Source organism: Staurois parvus, unplaced genomic scaffold, assembly GCF_062004578.1.
Source record: "Staurois parvus isolate SC_StPar_1 unplaced genomic scaffold, SC_StPar_1.0 ptg002826l, whole genome shotgun sequence".
Lineage (NCBI taxonomy): Eukaryota > Metazoa > Chordata > Amphibia > Anura > Ranidae > Staurois > Staurois parvus.
In genome coordinates this window covers 37073-63787 of record NW_028320622.1, presented here as the reverse complement: position 1 = coordinate 63787, position 26715 = coordinate 37073, and the positions used below count along the sequence as shown (strand labels likewise).

General features: G+C 47.4%; 1 protein-coding gene across 2 annotated transcripts in view; it reads right to left on the bottom strand.

The window, feature by feature from the left end:
• Positions 1-26715, bottom strand: part of LOC149429074 (diamine oxidase [copper-containing]-like) — a 29389-nt gene that overhangs the window by 1157 nt on the left and 1517 nt on the right. Inside the window, exons 1-4 of one of the 2 annotated variants that reach the window (XM_089666762.1) lie at positions 16403-16417; positions 4619-6177; positions 1364-1652; positions 1088-1220 (exon numbers count right to left, since the gene is read on the bottom strand). In XM_089666762.1, the coding sequence (XP_089522888.1) occupies positions 1088-1220; positions 1364-1652; positions 4619-6158 (1962 nt within the window). In that variant the 5' untranslated portion in view covers positions 6159-6177; positions 16403-16417. Of the gene's footprint in view, positions 1-1087; positions 1221-1363; positions 1653-4618; positions 6178-16402; positions 16418-26715 lie in introns of those variants that run through there. The other variant, XM_089666761.1, reaches the window with a different exon arrangement.

Sequence of the window (26715 nt, the reverse complement as noted above, 5' to 3'; positions counted from 1 at the left end):
TTTGCCAAGTTCCCTGGTCTGTACACCCGCTGTGCCCATTATGAGAGGTTCCCACCATCCATGTGCTGAGTTCCTTTGTCTGTACACCCGCTGTGCCCAATATGAGGGGTTCCCACCATCCCTGTGTTGGGTTCTGGGATCTGTACACCTGCTGTGCCCATTATGAGGAGTTCCCACCATCCCTTCTATGAGTCCTCAGGTCTAAACACATATTGTGCCCAATATGAGAGGTTCCCACCATCCCTGTGCCGGATTGTAATTGGTTAGGATATTATGGAGAGTGTATCAGGAGAAGCTGGAACACGTGAAGGTTGTTGGTAATAAGTCGAGGGGTGCAGGAACAAATTCTGGAATGATAGTGTGGAGATCTCACCACTGAAGACCTCATGAGACATGAGAAGCCATGGCCTACCATGGTCTACCATGGCCTACCATGACCTACCATGACCTAGCAAAGCCTACCATGACCTAGCAAGGCCTACCATGACCTAACATGGCCTACCATGACCTACCAAGGCCTACCATGGCCTACCAAGGCCTACCATGGCCTACCATGACCTACCATGGCCTGCCATGGCCTACCATGACCTGCCAAGGCCTACCATGGCCCACCATGGCCTACCATGACCTACCATGACCTACCAAGGCCTACCATGACCTAGCAAGGCCTACAATGACCTACCAAGGCCTACCATGGCCTACCATGACCTACCAAGGCCTACCATGACCTAGCAAGGCCTACAATGACCTACCAATGCCTACCATGACCTACCATGGCCTACCATGACCTACCATGGCCTACCATGGCCTACCATGACCTACCATGACCTACAATGGCCTACCATGACCTACCAAGGCCTACCATGGCCTACCATGGCCTACCATGACCTACCATGACCTACCATGGCCTACCATGATCTACCATGGCCTCCACCTACAAATCAAACACCTTTTTGAGTGTACTGGCTCCGTAACCCTTACAGTTCCAGTGTCCCCTCTTGCTCTAGCTGACCGGAACCAACATACTCTACATTCCAATGTGAAGTTCTACCAAAAAAAGGACATGTAAGGTGGTCGGAGCACTCACCTTGTTGACAATGTCCTCGTTGTTGCGGATGAAATTCTCAAAGTAGGTGACGGGATCCCAGGGGTCGTTCTGGATGTACATACTGTTACTGGCCAGCTCCCAGTCCTTGTGCCGCGTCACCGCCAGGCTGTACCTGCCAATCACACGAGGCAATGAAAGCAGAGACTCCCAACTGAGCCGCCATGATGAGATGGCGGAAATGGCGCACCTTTCCTTTGGAGAACCCTCACAACCCCCCGCTCCGTCTATGGACTGACCTCCCCCTACAAAGATTACCTGGACCAGGCGATTCCTCTCTCTGCGTCCCACTTCCGTGGCAGCACGCTGTGGGCGTGGGAATTGTACTGGATCCGGTAGCTCCTGTAATGGTCCCACTTGTTCTTCTTGTTGGGGTTCATGAACATCAGGTACCGAGGCAATGACTCCCCGAATCTGAAGGCGGCTGCCTTCTCACTGGTCCTCAGGCGTCTGTCCAACCGGGATTGGACAATGAAGTCACCGGGGCTCCAGGGGTTGGAAATGTTCTCGTACTTCAGATCCGTCGTCTCAAAACTGTTTTCAGCTCCTGAAAGAAGGATGGAGGGGTGAGGACAGTGGAAGAGAGGTGGAGGGGAGGAGAGAGAGATTTGGGGGGGGCGGTGGTGTGAACCCCCTAATTCCATCTGCAGAAGAGAACCCAGATGGAGGGGTGAGGACAATGGAAGAGAGGTGGAGGGGAGGAGAGAGAGATTTGGAGGGGCGGTGGTGTGAACCCCCTAATTCCATCTGCAGAAGAGAACCCAGATGGAGGGGTGAGGACAATGGAAGAGAGGTGGAGGGGAGAAGAGAGAGATTTGGGGGGGCGGTGGTGTGAACCCCCTAGTTCCATCTGCAGAACAGAACCCAGATGGAGGGGTGAGGACAATGGAAGAGAGGTGGAGGGGAGGAGAGAGATTTGGGGGGTGAACCCCCTAATGCCATCTGCAGAACAGAACCCAGATGGAGGGGGGAGGACAGTGGAAGAGAGGTGGAGGGGAGGAGAGAGAGATTTGGGGGGGCGGTGGTGTGAACCCCCTAATTCCATCTGCAGAACAGAACCCAGATGGAGGGGGGAGGACAGTGGAAGAGAGGTGGAGGAGAGAGAGATTTGGGGGGGCGGTGGTGTGAACCCCCTAATTCCATCTGCAGAACAGAACCCAGATGGAGGGGTGAGGACAATGGAAGAGAGGTGGAGGGGAGGAGAGAGAGATTTGGGGGGGCGGTGGTGTGAACCCCCTAATTCCATCTGCAGAACAGAACCCAGATGGAGGGGGGAGGACAGTGGAAGAGAGGTGGAGGGGAGGAGAGAGATTTGGGGGGTGAACCCCCTAATGCCATCTGCAGAACAGAACCCAGATGGAGGGGGGAGGACAGTGGAAGAGAGGTGGAGGGGAGGAGAGAGAGATTTGGGGGGGCGGTGGTGTGAACCCCCTAATTCCATCTGCAGAACAGAACCCAGATGGAGGGGTGAGGACAATGGAAGAGAGGTGGAGGGGAGGAGAGAGAGATTTGGGGGGGCGGTGGTGTGAACCCCCTAATTCCATCTGCAGAACAGAACCCAGATGGAGGGGGGAGGACAGTGGAAGAGAGGTGGAGGGGAGGAGAGAGATTTGGGGGGTGAACCCCCTAATTCCATCTGCAGAACAGAACCCAGATGGAGGGGGGAGGACAGTGGAAGAGAGGTGGAGGGGAGAAGAGAGAGATTTGGGGTTAGAATAAAATAAAATAGAAATTATACAGCCGTCTTCCAAAATTCGAATTTTCAAAATGTAATTTTCAATAGAATAGAATAAAATAGAAAGAATATAGCAGTTTTCTGAAATTTTAATTTCCAAAAAGAATAGACTAGAATAAAATAGAATAGAATAGAAAATAAATGAACAGAAAATAGAAAAATAGAAAATAATAGGATAGAAAATAAGAAAAATAGAATCGACTCGAATAGAATAAAAAATAGAATAGAATAAAACAGAAATAGAATATAGCGGTCTTTCAAAATTCAAATTTTGAAAAGAATAGAATAGAAAAGAGTAGACTAACACAGAATAAAATAGAATAGAATAAAGCAGAACATAAAGGAATAGAATAGAAAATAAAATAAAGGCACAGAACAAAGAAAAATAGAAAATAATTGGAAAGAAAAATAGAGAATACAAGAGAATAGAAGAAAAAAATAGAATAGAATAAAATAGAAATAATATAGCAGTCTTCCAAAATTTGAATTTCAAAAAGAATAGAATAAAACAGAATAGAATAGTATATAAAAGAATAGAATAAAATACAAACAATATAGCCATTTTCTGAAATGCGAATAGAACAGAATAGAATAAAATAGAATAGAAAAAAATAGAACAGAATGAAACAGAATATAGCGGTCTTCCAAAATTCAAATTTCGAAAAGAATAGTATATAAAAAATATATGAAATTCGAATAGAATACAATAGAACAGAGAAGAAAGGAATAGAATAGGATGAATACAGCTGTCTTTTGAATAGAACAGAACCAGCTATTCTCAATGAATTCGGAGCGATTTGATGTCTTCGAATCCGCTGGAAGAAACGTGAATTTGGTCAAAAACAAATCACCGAAACTAAAAAAATGAATAGAACGCCACGAAACGCATATTATTAACTTGACGGATCGACCCGAAATGTAACGATTTTTTCCTTCTGTCCGTGTCTGCCGGAACCTCCTGTAGAGACGCTGCGACTTCAGTCACTTGGATCAGAACTGGAGCCATGGACACGTCATGTGACTACAGACATTGCAAGTCACATGATGAGCGTGAACTGAGCCTGAGGAATGGAGCCTGAGGAATGGAGCCTGGTGAATGGAGCCTGAGGAATGGAGCCTGGTGAATGGAGCCTGGTGAATGGTGCCTGGTGAATGGTGCCTGAGGAATGGAGCCTGGTGAATGGAGCCTGAGGAATGGAGCCTGGTGAATGGAGCCTGAGGAATGGAGCCTGGTGAATGGAGCCTGGTGAATGGTGCCTGGTGAATGGTGCCTGAGGAATGGAGCCTGGTGAATGGAGCCTGGTGAATGGAGCCTGAGGAATGGGGCCTAAGGAATGGAGCCTTGTGAATGGAGCCTGAGGAATGGAGCCTGCTGAATGGAGCCTGAGGAATGGAGCCTGGTAAATGTAGCCTAAGGAATGGAGCCTGGTGAATGGAGCCTGAGGAATGGAGCCTGGTAAATGTAGCCTAAGGAATGGAGCCTGGTGAATGGAGCCTGGTGAATGGAGCCTGGTGAATGGAGCCTGGTAAATGGAGCCTGAGGAATGGAACTGGTGAATGGAGCCTGCTGAATGGAGCCTGAGGAATGGAGCCTGGTGAATGGAGCCTGGTGAATGGAGCCTGGTGAATGGAGCCTGGTGAATGGAGCCTGCTAAATGGAGCCTGAGGAATGGAGCTGGTGAATGGAGTCTGGTGAATGGAGCCTGAGGAATGGAGTCTAGTGAATGGAGCCTGGTAAATGGAGCCTGGTAAATGGAGCCTGCTGAGTAGCATCTTACCTGCAATGTCCAGGTCCACCTTGTAGTTCACCAGGTGGGTGTGGATGTTCCCCAGGACGTGGCTGTAGACCTTACTTCCGTAGTGGAGGCCATCCGGTGTGAAGAACGTGGCATGGATGTAGCCCGTGGCGCTGACTTTGGCCTCCACCACCCCGTTCTGGTAGAAGAGGAAGTCCCAGATGTAGTCGTAGTTGTAGACGGTGGATGTTGTCCTCACCACCAGCACGTGGTTCTCCACCCCGGCATAGAAGTTGTAGCCGCCGTCGTGGGTGCTGTCAAAGTGACGGCGTAGCGGGATCCCCGTGGGCAGCTCGAAGATGCACAAAGCGTTCTTGTAACGCACGGGCTCGTCCGCGTCGTAATAGTTGTAGAGGTCCAGGTAAGTGGCCACTTCGGGGCAGTCGATGCCTTTGGCCAACTCGTAGTGCACCGTTCCCATTGCCCACCCGGAGTCGATGTATTTGGTCTGCATGCCTGCCGGGGTGACCCCGCTGTAGAACGCGATGGCCTCCTGAACGCTCACCTCATACGCTACGCGTTCGTCGTTGTACCGGATGTCGAAGATCTGTAGGCCAGCAGAAGGACGCACACGGAACGCAAAGCTCCATCCCGTATATTCCACGTAGTTACCCAACACCTTGTACCGCTTGCCCTGAGGCTCACAGATTTTGGTGCCATGGATGTCGGTGTTGGTCTTGAAATGCTCGCGTGGCATGAAGGTTGAGTACGGATCCTGCTCGGTGAAGTCCGTAAGGGGCATCACCTTCAGCTCCTTCCTTTCGTATGTCTGAAGAAGTTCCTTGACGCTGTCAAAGTATTGTCCATTGTACCAGATCTTCTCCACCGTCCACTCCTCAGGGTTGAGGGAACGGTGGTTCAGGAGGATCTCAAAGCCAATAGGGTGGAGGAAGAAGCCGTCCACAAACCTCTGCAGGATGATCCAGGACCTGCGCTCTCCAGACCTCAAGCCACGGGGAGCAATGTCGGTGAACGTCAGGCAACGCTTCGAGCAGTTATAGAAGGAAAATCCGGAAATTTCCACCAATACATGGTTGAAGTCCTTGGTGACCTCCACCAGCTTCTTCTGGATCTTCTCATATTCCACATTGGTCACAGGCCGCGACTCGAAATGGATCAGCTTCTTCCCTCTGGGAATGACCCGCCGGCAATAGTACGGGTGAGGAAGCGGGCCCACCACGAATTCCGTGATGTTGGCGTTGGGCTGGTCACCAAAGAAGATGACCACTTTGGCCTCTCGTTGGGGTTTGTGTCCATCGTTGTCCAGGAATTTCAGGACTTTACTCTTCTTCGGCAAGTTCAGCTCCATCATGAAGATGGTGTTTTTGCCGTACGTTTTCTGGCTGGACACCAGATTGAGTTGTTGATCCATCAGAAAGCTTTTTACGGATTTCATCTCCTCGCGGGTCAAGTCGGAGAATACGGAGGCCAAGTACTGACCCTTGGATGACGACCTTCCGTGGGAGCTGGCTGCTGTCATACAAACCACGGCCACCATCTGGAGAAGGTAGGTGCACCTCATGATGTCTGTTCTGGAGCTCCTACAATGAAGAACAATATTATCTGAGAGGGCTCCCATACGGAAGAGAAATATATTTCCAAAAAAAAATTATACATGCGACCTATAATTTACAATATATTGGCCTACACGAATATATTTTAACACGTATTCCAAAAATGTAAATTAAAATATATTTTCCAAAGGCATATCTTTCAAAATATATTTTTTTAAATATATTTTCCAGATATTTTTGAACATATTTGGGAAGGATATATTAAGAATGTATTTTTAAAATATATTTTCCAGATATTTTTTAACATATTTGGGAAGGATATATTAAGAATGTATTTTTAAAATATATTTTCCAGATATTTTTGAACATATTTGGGAAGGATATATTAAGAATGTATTTTTAAAATGTATTTTAACACATATTGCAAAAATGTAAATTAAAATAAATTTTCCAAAGGCATATCTTTAAAAATATATTTTTTAAAATCTATTTTCCAGATATTTTTGAACATACTTGAGAAGGATATATTAAGAATGTATTTTTTAAATCTATTTTCCAGATATTTTTGAACATACTTGAGAAGGATATATTAAGAATGTATTTTTAAAATATATTTTCCAGTTATTTTTGAACATATTTGGGAAGGATATAATAAGAATGTTTTTTTAAAATATATTTTCCAAAGGCATATCTTTAAAAATATATTTTTTAAAATTAATTTTCCAGATATTTTTGAACATTTTTGGGAAGGATATATTAAGAATGTATTTTTAAAATATATTTTCAAGATATTTTTGAACATATTTGGGAAGGATATATTAAGAATGTATTTTTAAAATGTATTTTAACACATATTGCAATAATGTAAATTAAAATATATTTTCCAAACGCATATCTTTAAAAATATTTTTTAAATCTATTTTCCAGATATTTTTGAACATATTTGGGAAGGATATATTAGGAAAGTAATTTACAATATATTGGCCTACACGAATATATTTTAACACGTATTCCAAAAATGTAAATTAAAATATATTTTCCAAAGGCATATCTTTCAAAATATATTTTTTTAAGATATATTAAGAATGTATTTTTAAAATCTATTTTCCAGTTATTTTTGAACATATTTGGGAAGGATATATTAAGAATGTATTTTTAAAATCTATTTTCCAGTTATTTTTGAACATATTTGGGAAGGATATATTAAGAATGTATTTTTAAAATCTATTTTCCAGGTATTTTTGAACATATTTGGGAAGGGTATATTAAGAATGTATTTTTAAAATATATTTTCCAGTTATTTTTGAACATATTTGGGAAGGATATATTAAGAATGTATTTTTAAAATATATTTTCCAGTTATTTTTGAACATATTTGGGAAGGATATAATAAGAATGTTTTTTTAAAATATATTTTAACACATATTGCAAAAATGTAAATTTAAATATATTTTCCAAAGGCATATCTTTAAAAAAATATTTTTTTAAATCTATTTTCCAGATATTTTTGAACATATTTGGAAAGGATATATTAAGAATGTATTTTTAAAATATATTTTCCAGATATTTTTTAACATATTTGGGAAGGATATATTAAGAATGTATTATTAAAATATATTTTCCAGATATTTTTTAACATATTTGGGAAGAATATATTAAGAATGTATTTTTAAAATGTATTTTAACACATATTGCAAAAATGTAAATTAAAATATATTTTCCAAAGGCATATCTTTAAAAATATTTTTTAAATCTATTTTCCAGATATTTTTGAACATACTTGAGAAGGATATATTAAGAATGTATTTTTAAAATATATTTTCCAGTTATTTTTGAACATATTTGGGAAGGATATAATAAGAATGTTTTTTTAAAATATATTTTCCAAAGGCATATCTTTAAAAATATATTTTTTAAAATTAATTTTCCAGATATTTTTGAACATTTTTGGGAAGGATATATTAAGAATGTATTTTTAAAATATATTTTCAAGATATTTTTGAACATATTTGGGAAGGATATATTAAGAATGTATTTTTAAAATGTATTTTAACACATATTGCAATAATGTAAATTAAAATATATTTTCCAAACGCATATCTTTAAAAATATTTTTTAAATCTATTTTCCAGATATTTTTGAACATATTTGGGAAGGATATATTAGGAAAGTAATTTACAATATATTGGCCTACACGAATATATTTTAACACGTATTCCAAAAATGTAAATTAAAATATATTTTCCAAAGGCATATCTTTCAAAATATATTTTTTTAAGATATATTAAGAATGTATTTTTAAAATCTATTTTCCAGTTATTTTTGAACATATTTGGGAAGGATATAATAAGAATGTATTTTTAAAATATATTTTCCAGTTATTTTTGAACATATTTGGGAAGGATATATTAAGAATGTATTTTTAAAATATATTTTCCAGTTATTTTTGAACATATTTGGGAAGGATATAATAAGAATGTTTTTTTAAAATATATTTTAACACATATTGCAAAAATGTAAATTTAAATATATTTTCCAAAGGCATATCTTTAAAAAAATATTTTTTTAAATCTATTTTCCAGATATTTTTGAATATCTAAAAAAAATTAATTTAAACATAGATTTTTAAATATACTTGTAAATGCATTCAAATTACACTTTGAAATATATTTCGGGGTGTGTTCTGAATATATTTTTAATAATGTATTCACAAATATATTGAAATGTATTGAATACGGCCAAAATTGTAGTATTTGAAATATATGTCAATATATTTGGGAAGGATATATTAAGAATGTATTTTTAAAATATATTTTAACATCTATTCCAAAAATGTAAATTAAAATATATTTTCCAAAGGCATATCTTTAAAAATATTTTTTTTTAATTAATTTTCCAGATATTTTTGAACATATTTGGGAAGGATATATTAAGAATGTATTTTTAAAATATATTTTCCAGTTATTTTTGAACATATTTGGGAAGGATATATTAAGAATGTATTTTTAAAATGTATTTTAACACATATTGCAAAAATGTAAATTAAAATATATTTTCCAAAGGCATATCTTTAAAAATATATTTTTTAAAATCTATTTTCCAGATATTTTTGAACATATTTTGAAAGGATATATTAAGAATGTATTTTTAAAATCTATTTTCCAGATATTTTTGAACATATTTGGGAAGGATATATTAAGAATGTATTTTTAAAATGTATTTTAACACATATTGCAAAAATGTAAATTAAAATATATTTTCCAAAGGCATATCTTTAAAAATATATTTTTAAAATTAATTTTCCAGATATTTTTGAACATTTTTGGGAAGGATATATTAAGAATGTATTTTTAAAATATATTTTCCAGTTATTTTTGAACATTTTTGGGAAGGATATATTAAGAATGTATTTTTAAAATATTTTTTAACACGTATTCCAAAAATGTAAATTAAAATATATTTTCCAACGGCATATCTTTAAAAATATATACTTTTTTATAAATATATTTTTCCAGATATTTTGTAATAAAATTGCATTTCAACACGCAGTATATATATGTATATTGTACAGCGCTGAGCAAACTGTCGGCACCATATAAATCCTGTATATTAATAATCTATATTTATTGAGATATATTTGAAGCAGCACATCTTTGGCCGTATTCAATATATTCCAATAAATACATATATATATAGGCAGAACTCGGTTTATTGATTTTTTATGAATTTTTTTCAGTGCCGATTTTTAAATGCAGTTGCCGGCTTTTTTTATTTTTCTTCACTATCGCTCCCAGAATTAGCTGTCACTTTCCCCGGAGCTAAAGGAAACATTGTTTCTTTTAACTCTGGAAACAAACTAAGAGGAAACATTGTTTCTTTTACCCTAAGTACACCTGTATGTAAATGATAATATCCCTTCTGAGTGACCGACCTCCTGTATCCCTACACTGCACCTGACCAACCTCCTGTATCCCTACACTGCACCTGACCAACCTCCTGTATCCCTACACTGCACCTGACCAACCTCCTGTATCCATACACTGCACCTGACCGACCTCCTGTATCCCTACACTGCACCTGACCAACCTCCTGTATCCCTAGACTGCACCTGACCAACCTCCTGTATCCCTACACTGCACCTGACCAACCTCCTGTATCCCAACACTGCACGTGACCAACCTCCTGTATCCCTACACTGCACACGACCGACCCACTGTATCCCTACACTGCACGTGACCAACCTCCTGTATCCCTACACTGCACCTGACCAACCTCCTGTATCCCAACACTGCACGTGACCAACCTCCTGTATCCATACACTGCACACGACCGACCCACTGTATCCCTACACTGCACGTGACCAACCTCCTGTATCCCTACACTGCACACGACCGACCTCCTGTATCCCAACACTGCACATGACCAACCTCCTGTATCCATACACTGCACACGACCGACCCACTGTATCCCTACACTGCACACGACCGACCTCCTGTATCCCAACACTGCACGTGACCAACCTCCTGTATCCCTACACTGCACACGACCGACCCACTGTATCCCTACACTGCACACGACCAACCTCCTGTATCCCTACACTGCACACGACCGACCTCCTGTATCCCTACACTGCACACGACCAACCTCCTGTATCCCTACACTGCACACGACCGACCTCCTGTATCCCTACACTGCACACGACCGACCTCCTGTATCCCTACACTGCACACGACCAACCTCCTGTATCCCTACACTGCACACGACCGACCTCCTGTATCCCAACACTGCACGTGACCAACCTCCTGTATCCCTACACTGCACACGACCGACCCACTGTATCCCTACACTGCACACGACCAACCTCCTGTATCCCTACACTGCACACGACCGACCTCCTGTATCCCTACACTGCACACGACCAACCTCCTGTATCCCTACACTGCACACGACCGACCTCCTGTATCCCTACACTGCACACGACCGACCTCCTGTATCCCTACACTGCACACGACCAACCTCCTGTATCCCTACACTGCACACGACCGACCTCCTGTATCCATACACTGCACATGACCAACCTCCTGTATCCCTACACTGCACATGACCAACCTCCTGTATCCCTACACTGCACACGACCAACCTCCTGTATCCATACACTGCACCTGACCGACCTCCTGTATCCATACACTGCACCTGACCGACCTCCTGTATCCATACACTGCACCTGACCGACCTCCTGTATCCATACACTGCACACGACCGACCTCCTGTATCCATACACTGCACCTGACCGACCTCCTGTATCCATACACTGCACATGACCAACCTCCTGTATCCCTACACTGCACGTGACCAACCTCCTGTATCCATACACTGCACGTGACCAACCTCCTGTATCCATACACTGCACGTGACCAACCTCCTGTATCCCTACACTGCACCTGACCAACCTCCTGTATCCATACACTGCACCTGACCAACCTCCTGTACCCCTACACTGCACCTGACCAACCTCCTGTATCCCTACACTGCACACGACCAACCTCCTGTATCCCTACACTGCACGTGACCAACCTCCTGTATCCCTACACTGCACCTGACCAACCTCCTGTATCCATACACTGCACGTGACCAACCTCCTGTATCCATACACTGCACACGACCGACCCACTGTATCCCTACACTGCACACGACCGACCTCCTGTATCCCAACACTGCACGTGACCAACCTCCTGTATCCCTACACTGCACACGACCGACCCACTGTATCCCTACACTGCACACGACCAACCTCCTGTATCCCTACACTGCACACGACCGACCTCCTGTATCCCTACACTGCACACGACCAACCTCCTGTATCCCTACACTGCACACGACCGACCTCCTGTATCCCTACACTGCACACGACCGACCTCCTGTATCCCTACACTGCACACGACCAACCTCCTGTATCCCTACACTGCACACGACCGACCTCCTGTATCCATACACTGCACATGACCAACCTCCTGTATCCCTACACTGCACATGACCAACCTCCTGTATCCCTACACTGCACACGACCAACCTCCTGTATCCATACACTGCACCTGACCGACCTCCTGTATCCATACACTGCACCTGACCGACCTCCTGTATCCATACACTGCACCTGACCGACCTCCTGTATCCATACACTGCACACGACCGACCTCCTGTATCCATACACTGCACCTGACCGACCTCCTGTATCCATACACTGCACATGACCAACCTCCTGTATCCCTACACTGCACGTGACCAACCTCCTGTATCCATACACTGCACGTGACCAACCTCCTGTATCCATACACTGCACGTGACCAACCTCCTGTATCCCTACACTGCACCTGACCAACCTCCTGTATCCATACACTGCACCTGACCAACCTCCTGTATCCCTACACTGCACACGACCAACCTCCTGTATCCCTACACTGCACACGACCAACCTCCTGTATCCCTACACTGCACGTGACCAACCTCCTGTATCCCTACACTGCACCTGACCAACCTCCTGTATCCATACACTGCACGTGACCAACCTCCTGTATCCCTACACTGCACCTGACCAACCTCCTGTATCCCTACACTGCACGTGACCGACCTCCTGTATCCCTACACTGCACCTGACCAACCTCCTGTATCCCTACACTGCACACGACCAACCTCCTGTATCCATACACTGCACGTGACCAACCTCCTGTATCCATACACTGCACGTGACCAACCTCCTGTATCCCTACACTGCACGTGACCGACCTCCTGTATCCCTACACTGCACACAACCAACCTCCTGTATCCCTACACTGCACCTGACCAACCTCCTGTATCCCTACACTGCACCTGACCAACCTCCTGTATCCCTACACTGCACCTGACCAACCTCCTGCTCAGAAACCCTTCCTCATGGTCCCCAGCTGTGGTTTTGAAGTATTTCAATTCTATTGGTCGCTTTGGGGTTATCACTTATGAGACGTACCTTACCCACCAAACCTTCACTTCCAAATAGATTGAACAGAACAGGACCCAGTACTCAGCCTTGTGGTACATCATTGGTGAGTGGTCCCTGTTTCACTTGCACCCCACATACATCCACACACGGGTGTCTATCCTTTCGCTAACTGCGTATCCACTGAACCACCGAAGAGTTATGTCCTAGCTTGCTTGTTTTTTTTTATAGAAAGGGAACTTTAGAACTCAAAATCTTGAAGGCTAAAATACATTTCTACTAAAACCGTAGACTGGTTGGGTCTGTGTAGGACAAATGGCATACCAGGGCAAGGGACCCAGAGGAAGGTGTATGGGACTAGCAAGAAACTGGTCCACCGTTCTTCAGGACAGATATGATTTAGATGGAAGAGTCCAAAGAACGTCCTACCTGACCACAAGAGTCATCACGTGACGAAAATGAAGGGAAGGCGGCTCACAGCTAGTAAAGTCAACCTTGTGCGCCGTCCACGCCGCCAGTATCGGAACGCAGTGCTTCAGCAGCAAAAGAGGTCAGAGCGAGTTGGCGCCCTTGTCCAAGGGTCAAGCTCTGAGGTATGGAACACTACAAATGGACAAGCCATGGACATCCTGGACAGGAGGCCAAAGTCTGATGGAGGAATATAATGCTGAGACCAATCAACAAAGGCACACTTAGAGAGAGGGAAGAGGAATGAACACAGGACACCATGCGTGATGTTGGGACGGAGGTGCATCTAATCGACTTGTGTGGGACAGGTAGAGGGAAGAATCGATTCTACGAGATCTCAACAAATCCTGGAGGCCAATGTCCCACAAGAGAGAAGGAGGTTGGATATTCTCTAGACGCAATGATTGCCAACACAACTCAGAAGCGACCCTGAATGACCCCCAGAAATATAGACTGACACCCCAATTACTAATATCTCATATAATTGTTGTCACGTTCATGTCATGTCATTATAAATCTGCAGGATCATTAAAATAACCCCTGGGGATCCCTATGGTGACAGTCCTTGTTTTAGCACTTCCTGTTATAGTGTGACAACACTCTGTCCTTGGCTCCCCATTGTTCTCCTGTGTTGTCACCCTGTCACAAGGGCTTTCAACAGAGACTAGGGGTAGATGGACAGGTGAAGGAAAGTGGGGTAGATGGGCAGGTGAGGGGGAGTGGGGCAGATGGGCAGGTGAGGGGGAGTGGTGTCGATGGACAGGTTAGGGGGAGTGGGGTAGATGGACAGGTTAGGGGGAGTGGGGTAGATGGACAGGTGAGAGGGAGTGGGGAAGATGGACAGGTGAGGGGGAGTGGGGTAGATGGACAGGTGAGGGGGAGTGGGGTAGATGGGCCTGTGAGGGGAGTGGGGCAGATGGGCAGGTGAGGGGGAGTGGGGTAGATGGGCCTGTGAGGGGAGTGGGGCAGATAGGCAGGTGAGGGGGAGTAGTGTAGATGGACAGGTTAGGGGGAGTGGGGTAGATGGACAGGTGAGAGGGAGTGGGGTAGACAGACAGGTGAGGGAGTCTGGGGTAGACGGGCAGGTGAGGGGGAATGTGGTGGATGGACAGGTTAGGGGGAGTGGGACAGATGGGCAGGTGAGGGACAGTGGGGCTGATGGACAAGTTGGGGGGAGTGAGGTAGATGGGCAGGTGAGAGGGAGTGAGGTAGAGAGAAAGGTTAGGGGAGGGGGGTAGACAGACAGGTGAGTGGGGCACACGGACAGGTGAGGGGGAGTAGGGTAGAAGGACAGGTGAGTGAGGCAGACGGACAGGTTAGGGGGAGTGGGGCAGATGGACAGATAAGGGGGAGTGCGGGAGATAGACAGGTGAGGGGGAGTGGGGGAGATGGACGGGTGAGGGGGAGTGGGGTAGATGGACAGGTGAGAGGGAATGGGGCAGATGGACAGGTGAGGGGGAGTGGAGTAGATGAACAGGTGAGGGGGAGTGAGGCAGATGGACAGGTGAGGAAGAATGGGGGAGATGGACAGGTGAGGGGGAGTGGGGCAGATGGACAGGTGAGAGGGAGTGGGGTAGAGAGACAGGTTAGGGGGAGTGGGGTAGATGGACAGGTGAGGGGGAGTGGGGGAGGTGGACAGGTGAAGGGGAATGGGGTGGATAGACAGGTGAGGGGGAATGGGGCAGATGGACAGGTGAGGGGGAGTGGAGTAGATGGACAGGTGAGGGGGAGTGGAGTAGATGGACAGGTGAGGAAGAATGGAGGAGATAGACAGATGAGGGGGGGTGGGGGAGATGGATAGGCGAGAGGGAGTGAAGTAGATGGACAGATGAGGGGAGTGGGGGAGATGGACAGATGAGGAGGAGTGGGGTAGATGGACAGGTTTGGGGGAGTGGGGTAGATGGACAGGATAGAAGGAGTGGGGTAGATGGACAGGTGAGATGGAGTGGGGTAGATGGACAGGTGAAGGGAGGTGGGGGAAAAGGACAGGTAAGGGGAAATGAGGCAGATGGATAGGGAAGAGGTCAGATGAGGTGAGAAGTTAATGAGGGGGGAGAGCCAGGTTAGGGAGAATGAGGTAAATTGACAGGTGAGGGTGAGTAAAGTAGATGGACAGCTGAGGGGGAGTGGGGTAGATGGACAGGTGAGGGGGCGTATGGACAGGTGAGGGGGAGTGGGGTAGATGGACAGGTGAGAGGGAGTGGGGTGGATGGACAGGTGAGGGGGAGTGGGGTGGATGGTCAGGTGAGGGGGTAGATGGACAGGTGAGGGGGAGTGGGGTGGATGGTCAGGTGAGGGGGGTGGGGTGGATGGACAGGTGAGGGAGAGTGGGGTGGATGGACAGGTGAGGGGGAGTGGGGTGGATGGTCAGGTGAGGGGGTAGATGGACAGGTGAGGGGGAGTGGGGTGGATGGTCAGGTGAGGGGGGTGGGGTGGATGGACAGGTGAGGGAGAGTGGGGTGGATGGACAGGTGAGGGGGAGTGGGGTGGATGGTCAGGTGAGGGGGTGGATGGACAGGTGAGGGGGAGTGGGGTGGATTGTCAGGTGAGGGGGAGTGGGGTGGATGGACAGGTGAGGGGGGTGGGGTGGATGGACAGGTGAGGGGGAGTGGGGTGGATGGACAGGTGAGGGGGAGTGGGGTGGATTGACAGGTGAGGGGGAGTGGGGTGGATGGACAGGTGAGGGGGGTGGGGTGGATGGACAGGTGAGGGCGAGTGGGGTGGATTGACAGGTGGGGGGGAGTGGGGTAGAAGGACAGGTGAGGGGGTATGGAGGGTAGGGGCAGCAGTACAGAGCGGAGGATGGTTCACCTTTCTGCAGATCCGTCTCCGTTGTGTCTCTTATCAGCATTGCAGTGCTAACTTTTTATGAAGAGGAGGGAGGGGGATGGTGTCAGGCTGGAGGGTGTCAGGAGGGCAGAGGACACACATCGCACCTTCATTCTGGGCTCACATCCAGACAGTTCGATTGGTGTGACAACTTCCCATCCTCCATCCTAATTGATAATACACGGAGAAAGTCTGCAGCACACATCAGACTTGGCGGTGAACGGGGCCCACAACTTAACCCTCAACTAGCACCTAAGTCTAAACCGCGACTCTTCAGTTGAAGTCAGCGTTGTGGGTTGGGTTAGGTGTTGGGTATTGGTTAGGCGTTCAGTTGAAGTCAGCGTTGTGGGTTGGGTTAGGTGTTGGGTATTGGTTAAGCATTCAGTTGAAGTCAGCGCTGTGGGTTGGGTTAGGTGTTGGGTATTGGTTAAGCATTCAGTTGAAGTCAGCGTTGTGGGTTGGGTTAGGTGTTGGGTATTGGTTAGGCGTTCAGTTGAAGTCAGCGCTGTGGGTTGGGTTAGGCGTTGGGTATTGGTTAGGCGTTCAGTTGAAGTCAGCGTTGTGGGTTGGGTTAGGCGTTGGGTATTGGTTAGGCGTTCAGTTGAAGTCAGCGTTGTGGGTTGGGTTAGGCGTTGGGTATTGGTTAGGCGTTCAGTTGAATTCAGCGTTGTGGGTTGGGTTAGGTGTTGGGTATTGGTTAAGCGTTCAGTTGAAGTGAGCTTTGTGGGTTGGGTTAGGTGTTGGGTATTGGTTAGGCGTTCAGTTGAAGTCAGCGTTGTGGGTTGGGTTAGGTGTTGGGTATTGGTTAGGCGTTCAGTTGAAGTCAGCGTTGTGGGTTGGGTTAGGTGTTGGGTATTGGTTAGGCGTTCAGTTGAAGTCAGCGTTGTGGGTTGGGTTAGGTGTTGGGTATTGGTTAGGCGTTCAGTTGAAGTCAGCGTTGTGGGTTGGGTTAGGTGTTGGGTATTGGTTAGGCGTTCAGTTGAAGTCAGCGTTGTGGGTTGTGTTAGGTGTTGGGTATTGGTTAAGCATTCAGTTGAAGTCAGCGTTGTGGGTTGGGTTAGGTGTTGGGTATTGGTTAGGCGTTCAGTTGAAGTCAGCGTTGTGGGTTGGGTTAGGTGTTGGGTATTGGTTAGGCGTTCGGTTGAAGTCAGCGTTGTGGGTTGGGTTAGGTGTTGGGTATTGGTTAGGCGTTCAGTTGAAGTCAGCACTGTGGGTTGTGTTAGGTGTTGGGTATTGGTTAAGCCTTCAGTTGAAGTCAGCGCTGTGGGTTGTGTTAGGTGTTGGGTATTGGTTAGGCGTTCAGTTGAAGTCAGCGCTGTGTGTTGGGTTAGGTGTTGGGTATTGGTTAAGCGTTCAGTTGAAGTCAGCGTTGTGGGTTGTGTTAGGTGTTGGGTATTGGTTAAGCATTCAGTTGAAGCCAGCGCTGTGTGTTGGGTTAGGTGTTGGGTATTGGTTAGGCGTTCAGTTGAAGTCAGCGCTGTGGGTTGGGTTAGGTGTTGGGTATTGGTTAAGCGTTCAGTTGAAGTCAGCGTTGTGGGTTGTGTTAGGTGTTGGGTATTGGTTAAGCATTCAGTTGAAGCCAGCGCTGTGGGTTGGGTTAGGTGTTGGGTATTGGTTAGGCGTTCAGTTGAAGTCAGCGCTGTGGGTTGGGTTAGGTGTTGGGTGATGGGGAGAGTTCATGTTGAGGGTTAGGTATTGTTTTTTGTTTAGGGGGTTAGGATGAGATTAGAATTATTAGGTGCCCGGGTGATGGGTTTAGAATGAGTTATGGGATTGGTGCTGCTGGGTGATGGGGAGAGGTCATGTTGAGGGTCAGAGTTGTGGTTTTGGGTTAGGTGTTGGGTGATGGGGAGATGCAGGGGCGGACTGACAACTCATGGGTCCCCCGGGCAATAGGGGATCATGGGGCCCCTGTGTCCTTGCCAAAACTCAAAAAATCCTATGAAAAAGGTACCAGGGGCATCTCATGGGGCCCCCTACTGACCCCGGGCCCTCGGGCAGTGCCTGAGTTTCCAAATGGTCAGTCCAACCCTGGGGAGATGTTATGTTGAGGGTCAGAGCTATCTGCTTTCTTCACATACAATTCCTCCCTCCATGCTGCCAGACAAGCCTACTTTGTCACTCTCATCAATAGCTTGTCATCCAGTCCTCCTCGTCTCTTCTCTACTTCTCACTCTCTACTTTCTCCACCTCCACCCAGCACCTCACTCACCTCCACCCACACCCAGCACCTCACTCACCTCCACCCACACCCAGCACCTCACTCACTGCTTACGAGATTGCAAATCATTTGAAAAACAAGATTGATGCAATCCGTAGGGACATCTCCACTGCACAGACATCCATCCCACTTAGCATACCTTATACTAAACCTCCCCCAACACTTTCCTCTTCTGACCTTCTACTACCGAAGAGGTCACTAAGGTGTTCTCAGAAGCCCGTCTCACCACCTGCCCCCTGGATTCTGTCCCCTCACAACTACTACGGTCACCCTCTTCTGTTCTACGCTCTCTCACTCACATCTTCAATCTCTCCCTCTCTAACGGTGCCTTCCCCACTCCTATACTTAACAGCCCTCCCTGGACCCCACCAACCTGAACAACATAAGACCCATCTCCGTGCTCCCATTCACCTCTAAACTCCTAGACCGCTTAGTCTACAATCGTCTGAGCTCCTCCCTCACCGACAACAACCTTCTTCACCCTTCACAGTCTGGCTTTCACTCACTACACTCCACTGACACCGCCCTACTAAACCTCATTAATGATCTACTAACTGCTAAAACCAATGGCCACTACTCCGTACTCCTCCCAACCAATGGCCACTACTCCGTACTCATCCCAACCAATGGCCACTACTCCGTACTCATCCCAACCAATGGCCACTACTCCGTACTCATCCCAACCAATGGCCACTACTCCGTACTCCTCCCAACCAATGGCCACTACTCCGTACTCATCCCAACCAATGGCCACTATTCCGTACTCATCCCAACCAATGGCCACTACTCCGAACTCCTCCCAACCAATGGCCACTACTCCGTACTCCTCCCAACCAATGGCCACTACTCCGTACTCATCCCAACCAATGACCACTACTACGTACTCATCCCAACCAATGGCCACTACTCCGTACTCATCCCAACCAATGGCCACTACTCCGTACTCATCCCAACCAATGGCCACTACTCCGTAATCATCCCAACCAATGGCCACTACTCCGTACTCATCCCAACCAATGGCCACTACTCTGTACCCACCCCATCCAATGGTCACTACTCTGTACTCACCCCAACCAATGGTCACTACTCCGTACTCATCCCAACCAATGGCCACTACTCCGTACTCATCCCAACCAAAGGCCACTACTCCATACTCATCCTAACCAATGGTCACTACTCCGTACTCATCCCAACCAATGGTCACTACTCCGTACTCATCCCAACCAATGGTCACTACTCCGTACTCATCCCAACCAATGGTCACTACTCCGTACCCACCCCATCCAATGGTCACTACTCCGTACTCACCCCAACCGATGGCCATTACTCCGTACTCATCCCAACCAGTGTCCACTACTCCATACTCACCCCAACCAATGGTCACTACTCCGTACTCACCCCAACCAATGGCCACTACTCCGTAATCATCCCAACCAATGGCCACTACTCCGTACTCATCCCAACCAATGGTCACTACTCTGTACTCATCCCAACCAATAGCCACTACTCCGTACTCACCCCAACCAATGGCCACTACTCCGTACTCACCCCAACCAATGGCCACTACTCCGTACTCATCCCAACCAATGGCCACTACTCCGTACTCATCCCAACCAAAGGCCACTACTCCGTACTCATCCCAACCAATGGTCACTACTCCATACTAATCCCAGCCAATGGCCACTACTCCGTACTCATCCCAACCAATGGCCACTACTCTGTACTCATCCCAACCAATGGCCACTACTCCGTACTCACCCCAACCAATGGCCACTACTCCGTACTCATCCCAACCAATGGCCACTACTCCATACTCATCCCAAACCAATGGCCACTACTCCGTACTCATCTCAACCAATGGCCACTACTCTGTACTCATCCCAACCAATGGCCACTACTCCATACTCATCCCAACCAATGGCCACTACTCCATACTCTTACTACTTGAACTCTCTGCGGCTTTTGATACTGTTGACCATCCCCTCCTCCTCAAAAAACTCCACTCTCTTGGCCTCCGAGACTCTGCTCTCTCCTGGTTCTCCTCCTACCTATCACAGCACTCCTTCAGTGTTACCTATAACGCTGCCACCTCCCCTTCACTCCCTCTCTCTGTAGGGGTCCCTCAAGGTTTTGTCCTTGGACCCCTTCTCTTCTCCATCTACACCTCCTCCCTTGGTCACTTGATAAAGTACCATCTCTATGCTGATGACACACAAATCTTTCTTTCTATTCCTCACCTTTTCAGTCTCCTCCTCACCTCACTCCTTCAGTCTCCTCACCTCACCTTTTCAGTCTCCTCCTCACCTCACCCCTTCAGTCTCCTCTCACATTACTAACCTACTAAGCGACATATCAGCATGGATGTCACTCCACTTCCTCAAACTCAATCTTTCCAAAACGGAGCTCATACTATTCCCTCCAGCCCGTGCCCCCTCCCCTGACTTCTCCATCAAGATCAATACTACAGCCATCAATCCCTCTTCATCTCTGCAACATCTCCAAGACACGCCCATTCCTAACCTCGGAAACCACTAAGCAACTTATTCACTCCCTTGTTACATCTCACCTTGACTATTGTAACTCCCTCCTCATTGGCCGACCTCATCGCAGGCTATCCCCTCTTCAGTCTATCATGAAAGCTGCTGCCACACTCATCCACCTTATTTACTTACCATTCCATATCTGCCACCCCTCTCTGCCAATCCCTCCACTAGGCTCCACTCAGTGTCCTCCACCCCTCTCTGCCAATCCCTCCACTGGCCCCCACTCAGTGTCCTCCACCCCTCTCTGCCAATCCCTCCACTGGCCTCCATTCAGTGTCCTCCACCCCTCTCTGCCAATCCCTCCTCTGGCCTCCATTCAGTGTCCTCCACCCCTCTCTGCCAAACCCTCCACTGACCTCCACTCACTGTCCTCCACCCCTCTCTGCCAATCCCTCCACTGGCTTCCCATTGCCCAACAAATAAAATTCAAAACATTATAAATAACATATAAAGCCATTTATAACTCTGCCCCAAATTATATCACCAATATTGTCTAATCCAAACCGTCCTCTCCGCTCCTCCCACAACCTCCTGCTCTCTAGTTCCCTTGTCTCCTCCTCCCATGCTCATCTCCAGGACTTCTCCAGAGCTTCCCCATCCTCTGGAGCTCTCTACCCCAATCTATCAGACTATCGCCTACTCTGCTCACTTTTAGGCGATGATGGTTACAGGTTATGTTGAGGGTCAGAGTTTTGGGTTTGGGTTAGGTGATGGTTAGAGGTTATGTTGAGGGTCAGAGTTTTGGGTTTGGGTTAGGTGATGGTTAGACGTTATGTTGAGGGTCAGAGTTTTGGGTTTGGGTTTGGATTAGGTGATGGTTAGAGGTTATGTTGAGGGTCAGAGTTTTGGGTTTGGGTTTGGATTAGGTGATGGTTAGAGGTTATGTTGAGGGTCAGAGTTTTGGGTTTGGGTTTGGATTAGGTGATGGTTAGAGGTTATGTTGAGGGTCAGAGTTTTGGGTTTGGATTAGGTGATGGTTAGAGGTTATGTTGAGGGTCAGAGTTTTGGGTTTGGGTTTGGATTAGGTGATGGTTTGAGGTTATGTTGAGGGTCAGAGTTTTGGGTTTGGATTAGGTGATGGTTAGAGGTTATGTTGACGGTCAGAGTTTTGGGTTTGGGTTTGGATTAGGTGATGGTTAGAGGTTATGTTGAGGGTCAGAATTTTGGGTTTGGGTTAGGTGATGGTTAGAGGTTATGTTGAGGGTCAGAATTTTGGGTTTGGGTTAGGTGATGGTTAGAGGTTATGTTCCCTCTCTCTGACCACAACCTGATCACCTTCTCTATCTCCTCGTCCTCCAACGCCTACCCCTCCAAATGTCACACTACTACCAGCCGTAACCTCCGCAACCTTAACCCTGCCTCCCTCCACTCTGCAGCTGATCAACTCCACGACCGCATCCTCCCCCTGTCCTGCCCCGACTTGGCTTTGACCGCCTACAACAATGCGCTCTCAACAGCCCTTGACTCACTAGCGCCTTTAACCACACGCAACATCAGACCCCGACCGCTCCAGTCCAGGCAGACTGATCACACCAAAACCCTCAAACGACAAAGTCGTGCCCTGGAGCGACTATGGCACAAAACCAAATCCCAACAAGCCTTCACCCGCTACAAATCTGCCTTCCACACCTACACCTCCTCCCTCCATGCTGCCAAACAGGCCTACTTCTTGACCCTCATCAAGGCCCTCTCCTCCAATCCTCGCCGACTCTTCTCTGCCTTCAACTCTCTACTCTCTCCACCCCCACCTCCACCCAGCACCTCACTCACTGCCCTTGAGATTGCCAATCACTTCAAAAACAAGATTGACACAAGTCGCAAGGACATTGCCGCAACTCACACACCCTCTCAACCCGTCCCCTCTCACACAGCTACCCCCTTATCCCCCCTCCCCCTCGACATAACCCGCAGGGACTTCGTCGCTGCTCAAACTCTCTCCATCCCCCTTCACCCTCACTCAGCTACCCCCTCATCACCCCTCTCCCACGGCCCCACCACTGCTCTGACCTCCTCTTCCACCCCACCCTACATTCCTCATACTGAAGCTCCCCCCACACTCCGCACCTTTGACCTTACTACCATCGAGGAAGTCTCCAAGATCCTCTCTGATGCCCACCTCACCACCTGCCCCCTCGACCCTATCCCCTCACAACTCCTACGACCTTCCTCCTCCTCCACCCTACGCTCCCTCACCCACATTTTCAATCTCTCCCTCTCCTCAGGCACTTTCCCCTCCCCTCTGAAACATGCACACATCACCCCCATACTTAAAAAGCCCTCCCTGGACCCCAATGACCCGAACAACCTCAGACCCATCTCCCTGCTCCCATTTACATCTAAACTCCTCGAGCGCCTAGTCTACGCCCACCTATGCTCTCACCTCAACGACAACAACCTCCTCGATCCCCTACAGTCCGGCTTCCGTCCCCTACACTCCACCGAAACTGCCTTACTCAAACTCATCAACGACCTGCTAACCTCCAAAGCTAATGGCCACTACTCAGTGCTCCTACTCCTTGACCTCTCTGCGGCCTTCGACACAGTCCACCACCCCCTCCTCCTCAAAAAACTACACTCCCTCGGCCTCAGAGATTCTGCTCTCTCCTGGCTCTCATCCTACCTGTCACAACGCTCCTTCAGCGTTACCTATAATGCTACCACCTCCCCCTCCCTCCCCCTCTCTGTTGGGGTCCCTCAAGGCTCTGTCCTCGGGCCCCTTCTCTTCTCCATCTACACCTCCTCCCTTGGCCAACTCATACACTCTCACGGCTTCAACTACCACCTCTATGCCGACGACACACAAATCTATCTCTCAACCCCCCACCTCACCCCCTTGGTCTCCGCCCGAATCACACACCTACTGAGCGACATATCAGACTGGATGTCACTCCACTTCCTTAAATTGAACCTCTCCAAAACCGAGCTCCTAGTCTTCCCCCCAGCCCGGACACCACCCCCCATTGACTTCTCCGTCACATCCAACAACGCTGCCATCAAACCCGCCCTGCAGGGTACTGGGTGTCATTCTGGACTCCAACCTATCCTTCCAGCCCCAAGTCCAATCACTTAACAAACTTGTGCAGACTCCACCTCCGCAACATGCAGACTCCACCTCCGCAACATGCAGACTCCGCCTCCACAACATGCAGACTCCGCCTCTGCAACATCGCCAAAATCCGCACGTTCCTAACCCCAGAAACCACTAAACAGCTCATCCACTCCCTCATCATATCACGACTCGACTACTGCAACTCCCTCCTCACTGGCCTGCCTCGCCGCTGGCTATCCCGCTTCAGTCCATCCTGAATACGGCTGCCAGACTCATCCACCTTTCCAACCGCTCCGTATCCGCCACCCCCCCTCTGCCAATCCCTCCACTGGCCTCCACCCCTCTCTGCCAATCCCTCCACTGGCCTCCATTCAGTGTCCTCCACCCCCCTCTGCCAATCCCTCCACTGGCCTCCATTCAGTGTCCTCCACCCCCCTCTGCCAATCCCTCCACTGGCCTCCACTCAGTGTCCTCCACCCCCCTCTGCCAATCCCTCCACTGGCTTCCGATTGCGCAACGGATCAAATTCAAAATCCTAACGCTGACGTACAAAGCCGTCCACCATACTGCCCCGAACTACATCACCGACCTAATATCCAAGTACCGCCCAACACGCACACTCCGCTCCTCACAAGACCTCCTTCTCTCTAGTTCCCTGGTCTCCTCCTCCCATGCCCGCCTCCAGGACTTCTCCAGGGTGTCACCCATCCTCTGGAACTCCCTGCCCCAACCCATCAGATTATCACCTACTCTCCTCTCCTTTAGGAGCACCCTGAAAACCCATCTCTTCAGGGAAGCCTACCCCACCCCCTGCTAACTTGCCAACCTCCTCCACTCTTCCTACCACTCCATCCCCCACAGCTGTCTCCTCCTGTGCCACCGTCCCCTCCCTCCTAGATTGTAAGCTCGAAAGAGCAGGGCCCTCAATCCCCTCATGTATCACATTGTATTGGTATTGTTCTGTCACATGTTCTGTCCCCCTCTGTAATGTACAGTGCTGAGCGAACTATTGGCGCTTTATAAATACTGTATAATAATAATAATAAAAATGTTGAGGATCAGAGTTTTGGGTTTGGATTAGGTGATGGTTAGAGGTTATGTTGTGGGTCAGAGTTATGGGTTTGGATTAGGTGATGGTTAGAGGTTATGTTGTGGGTCAGAGTTATGGGTTTGGGTTAGGTGATGATTAGAGGTTATGTTGAGGGTCAGAGTTATGGGTTTGGGTTAGGTGATGGTTAGAGGTTATGTTGAGGGTCAGAGTTTTGGGTTTGGGTTAGGTGATGGTTAGAGGTTATGTTGAGGGTCAGAGTTTTGGGTTTGGGTTTGGGTTAGATGATGGTTAGAGGTTATGTTGAGGGTCAGAGTTTTGGGTTTGGGTTAGGTGATGGTTAGAGGTTATGTTGAGGGTCAGAGTTTTGGGTTTGGGTTAGGTGATGATTAGAGGTTATGTTGAGAGTCAGAATTTTGGGTTTGGGTTAGGTGATGGTTAGAGGTTATGTTGAGGGTCAGAGTTTTGGGTTAGGTGATGGTTGGAGGTTATGTTGAGGGTCAGAGTTTTGGGTTTGGGTTAGGTGATGGTTAGAGGTTATGTTGAGGGTCAGAGTTTTGGGTTTGGGTTAGGTGATGGTTAGAGGTTATGTTGAGAGTTCGGCATTGTTTTTTGTTTAGGGGTTAGGATGAGGTTCAAATTGTTGGGATTGGGGCTGCTGGGTGAGATTAGGTTTCAAGTTAGAATTAGGTAAGAGTACTCCAGTTTGTAAGCTTTACTGTACCTTTACCTCTTGCCTCTGGCTGTGCTTAGTACAGTCTAGCACCGCCTCCCCCTTCCCACCTGCCACTTATACGTAGCTCCCAAGATGCATACTTGCGCATTACTGCTCTGCCAAATGCATGTTATGTCCAGACTGGGGGGGGGGGTGTCGATCTTTGGGCACTGTGAAAGGACTGCTCATTCCACATAATTGGGAACACACTGAAACCAGCTGGATGAATGATTAAGCATTTAGCTAAAATTAAAGCCCAACTTCAGCCAGAATTTTTGGATGGAGCAAAAGAGGGGAGGAGCCTCTTTTGGGATTTCACTGCTCTCGTGAAATCCCCTAAAAGGGAACAACCGATGGCAAAAAAAAAACACAGTTTCTAATAAAATGAAAAAGATTTCAGATCTATGTCATCATTCTATCATTCCTTTGGGGGGGATTTCTCCACACTTCTTGTCCAGGTGATGAGTGTCAGGCAGAACAGGAAGGGTAGAAACATTTCCTCTATGACAGTAATCTCCAAACTGCAGCCAGGGGGCCCGGATGTGGCTCTTTGTTTGCCTTTATCTGGCCCTTGGGGCACCATTCCACCAGCCGACTCCAATGATGGGGCACCATTCCCCCGGTACACACCATCAATGAGGCACTATTCTTCCAATTGATTCCAGCCAACAATGGGGCACTATTCATCCAATTGATGCCAGCCAACAATGGGGCACTAT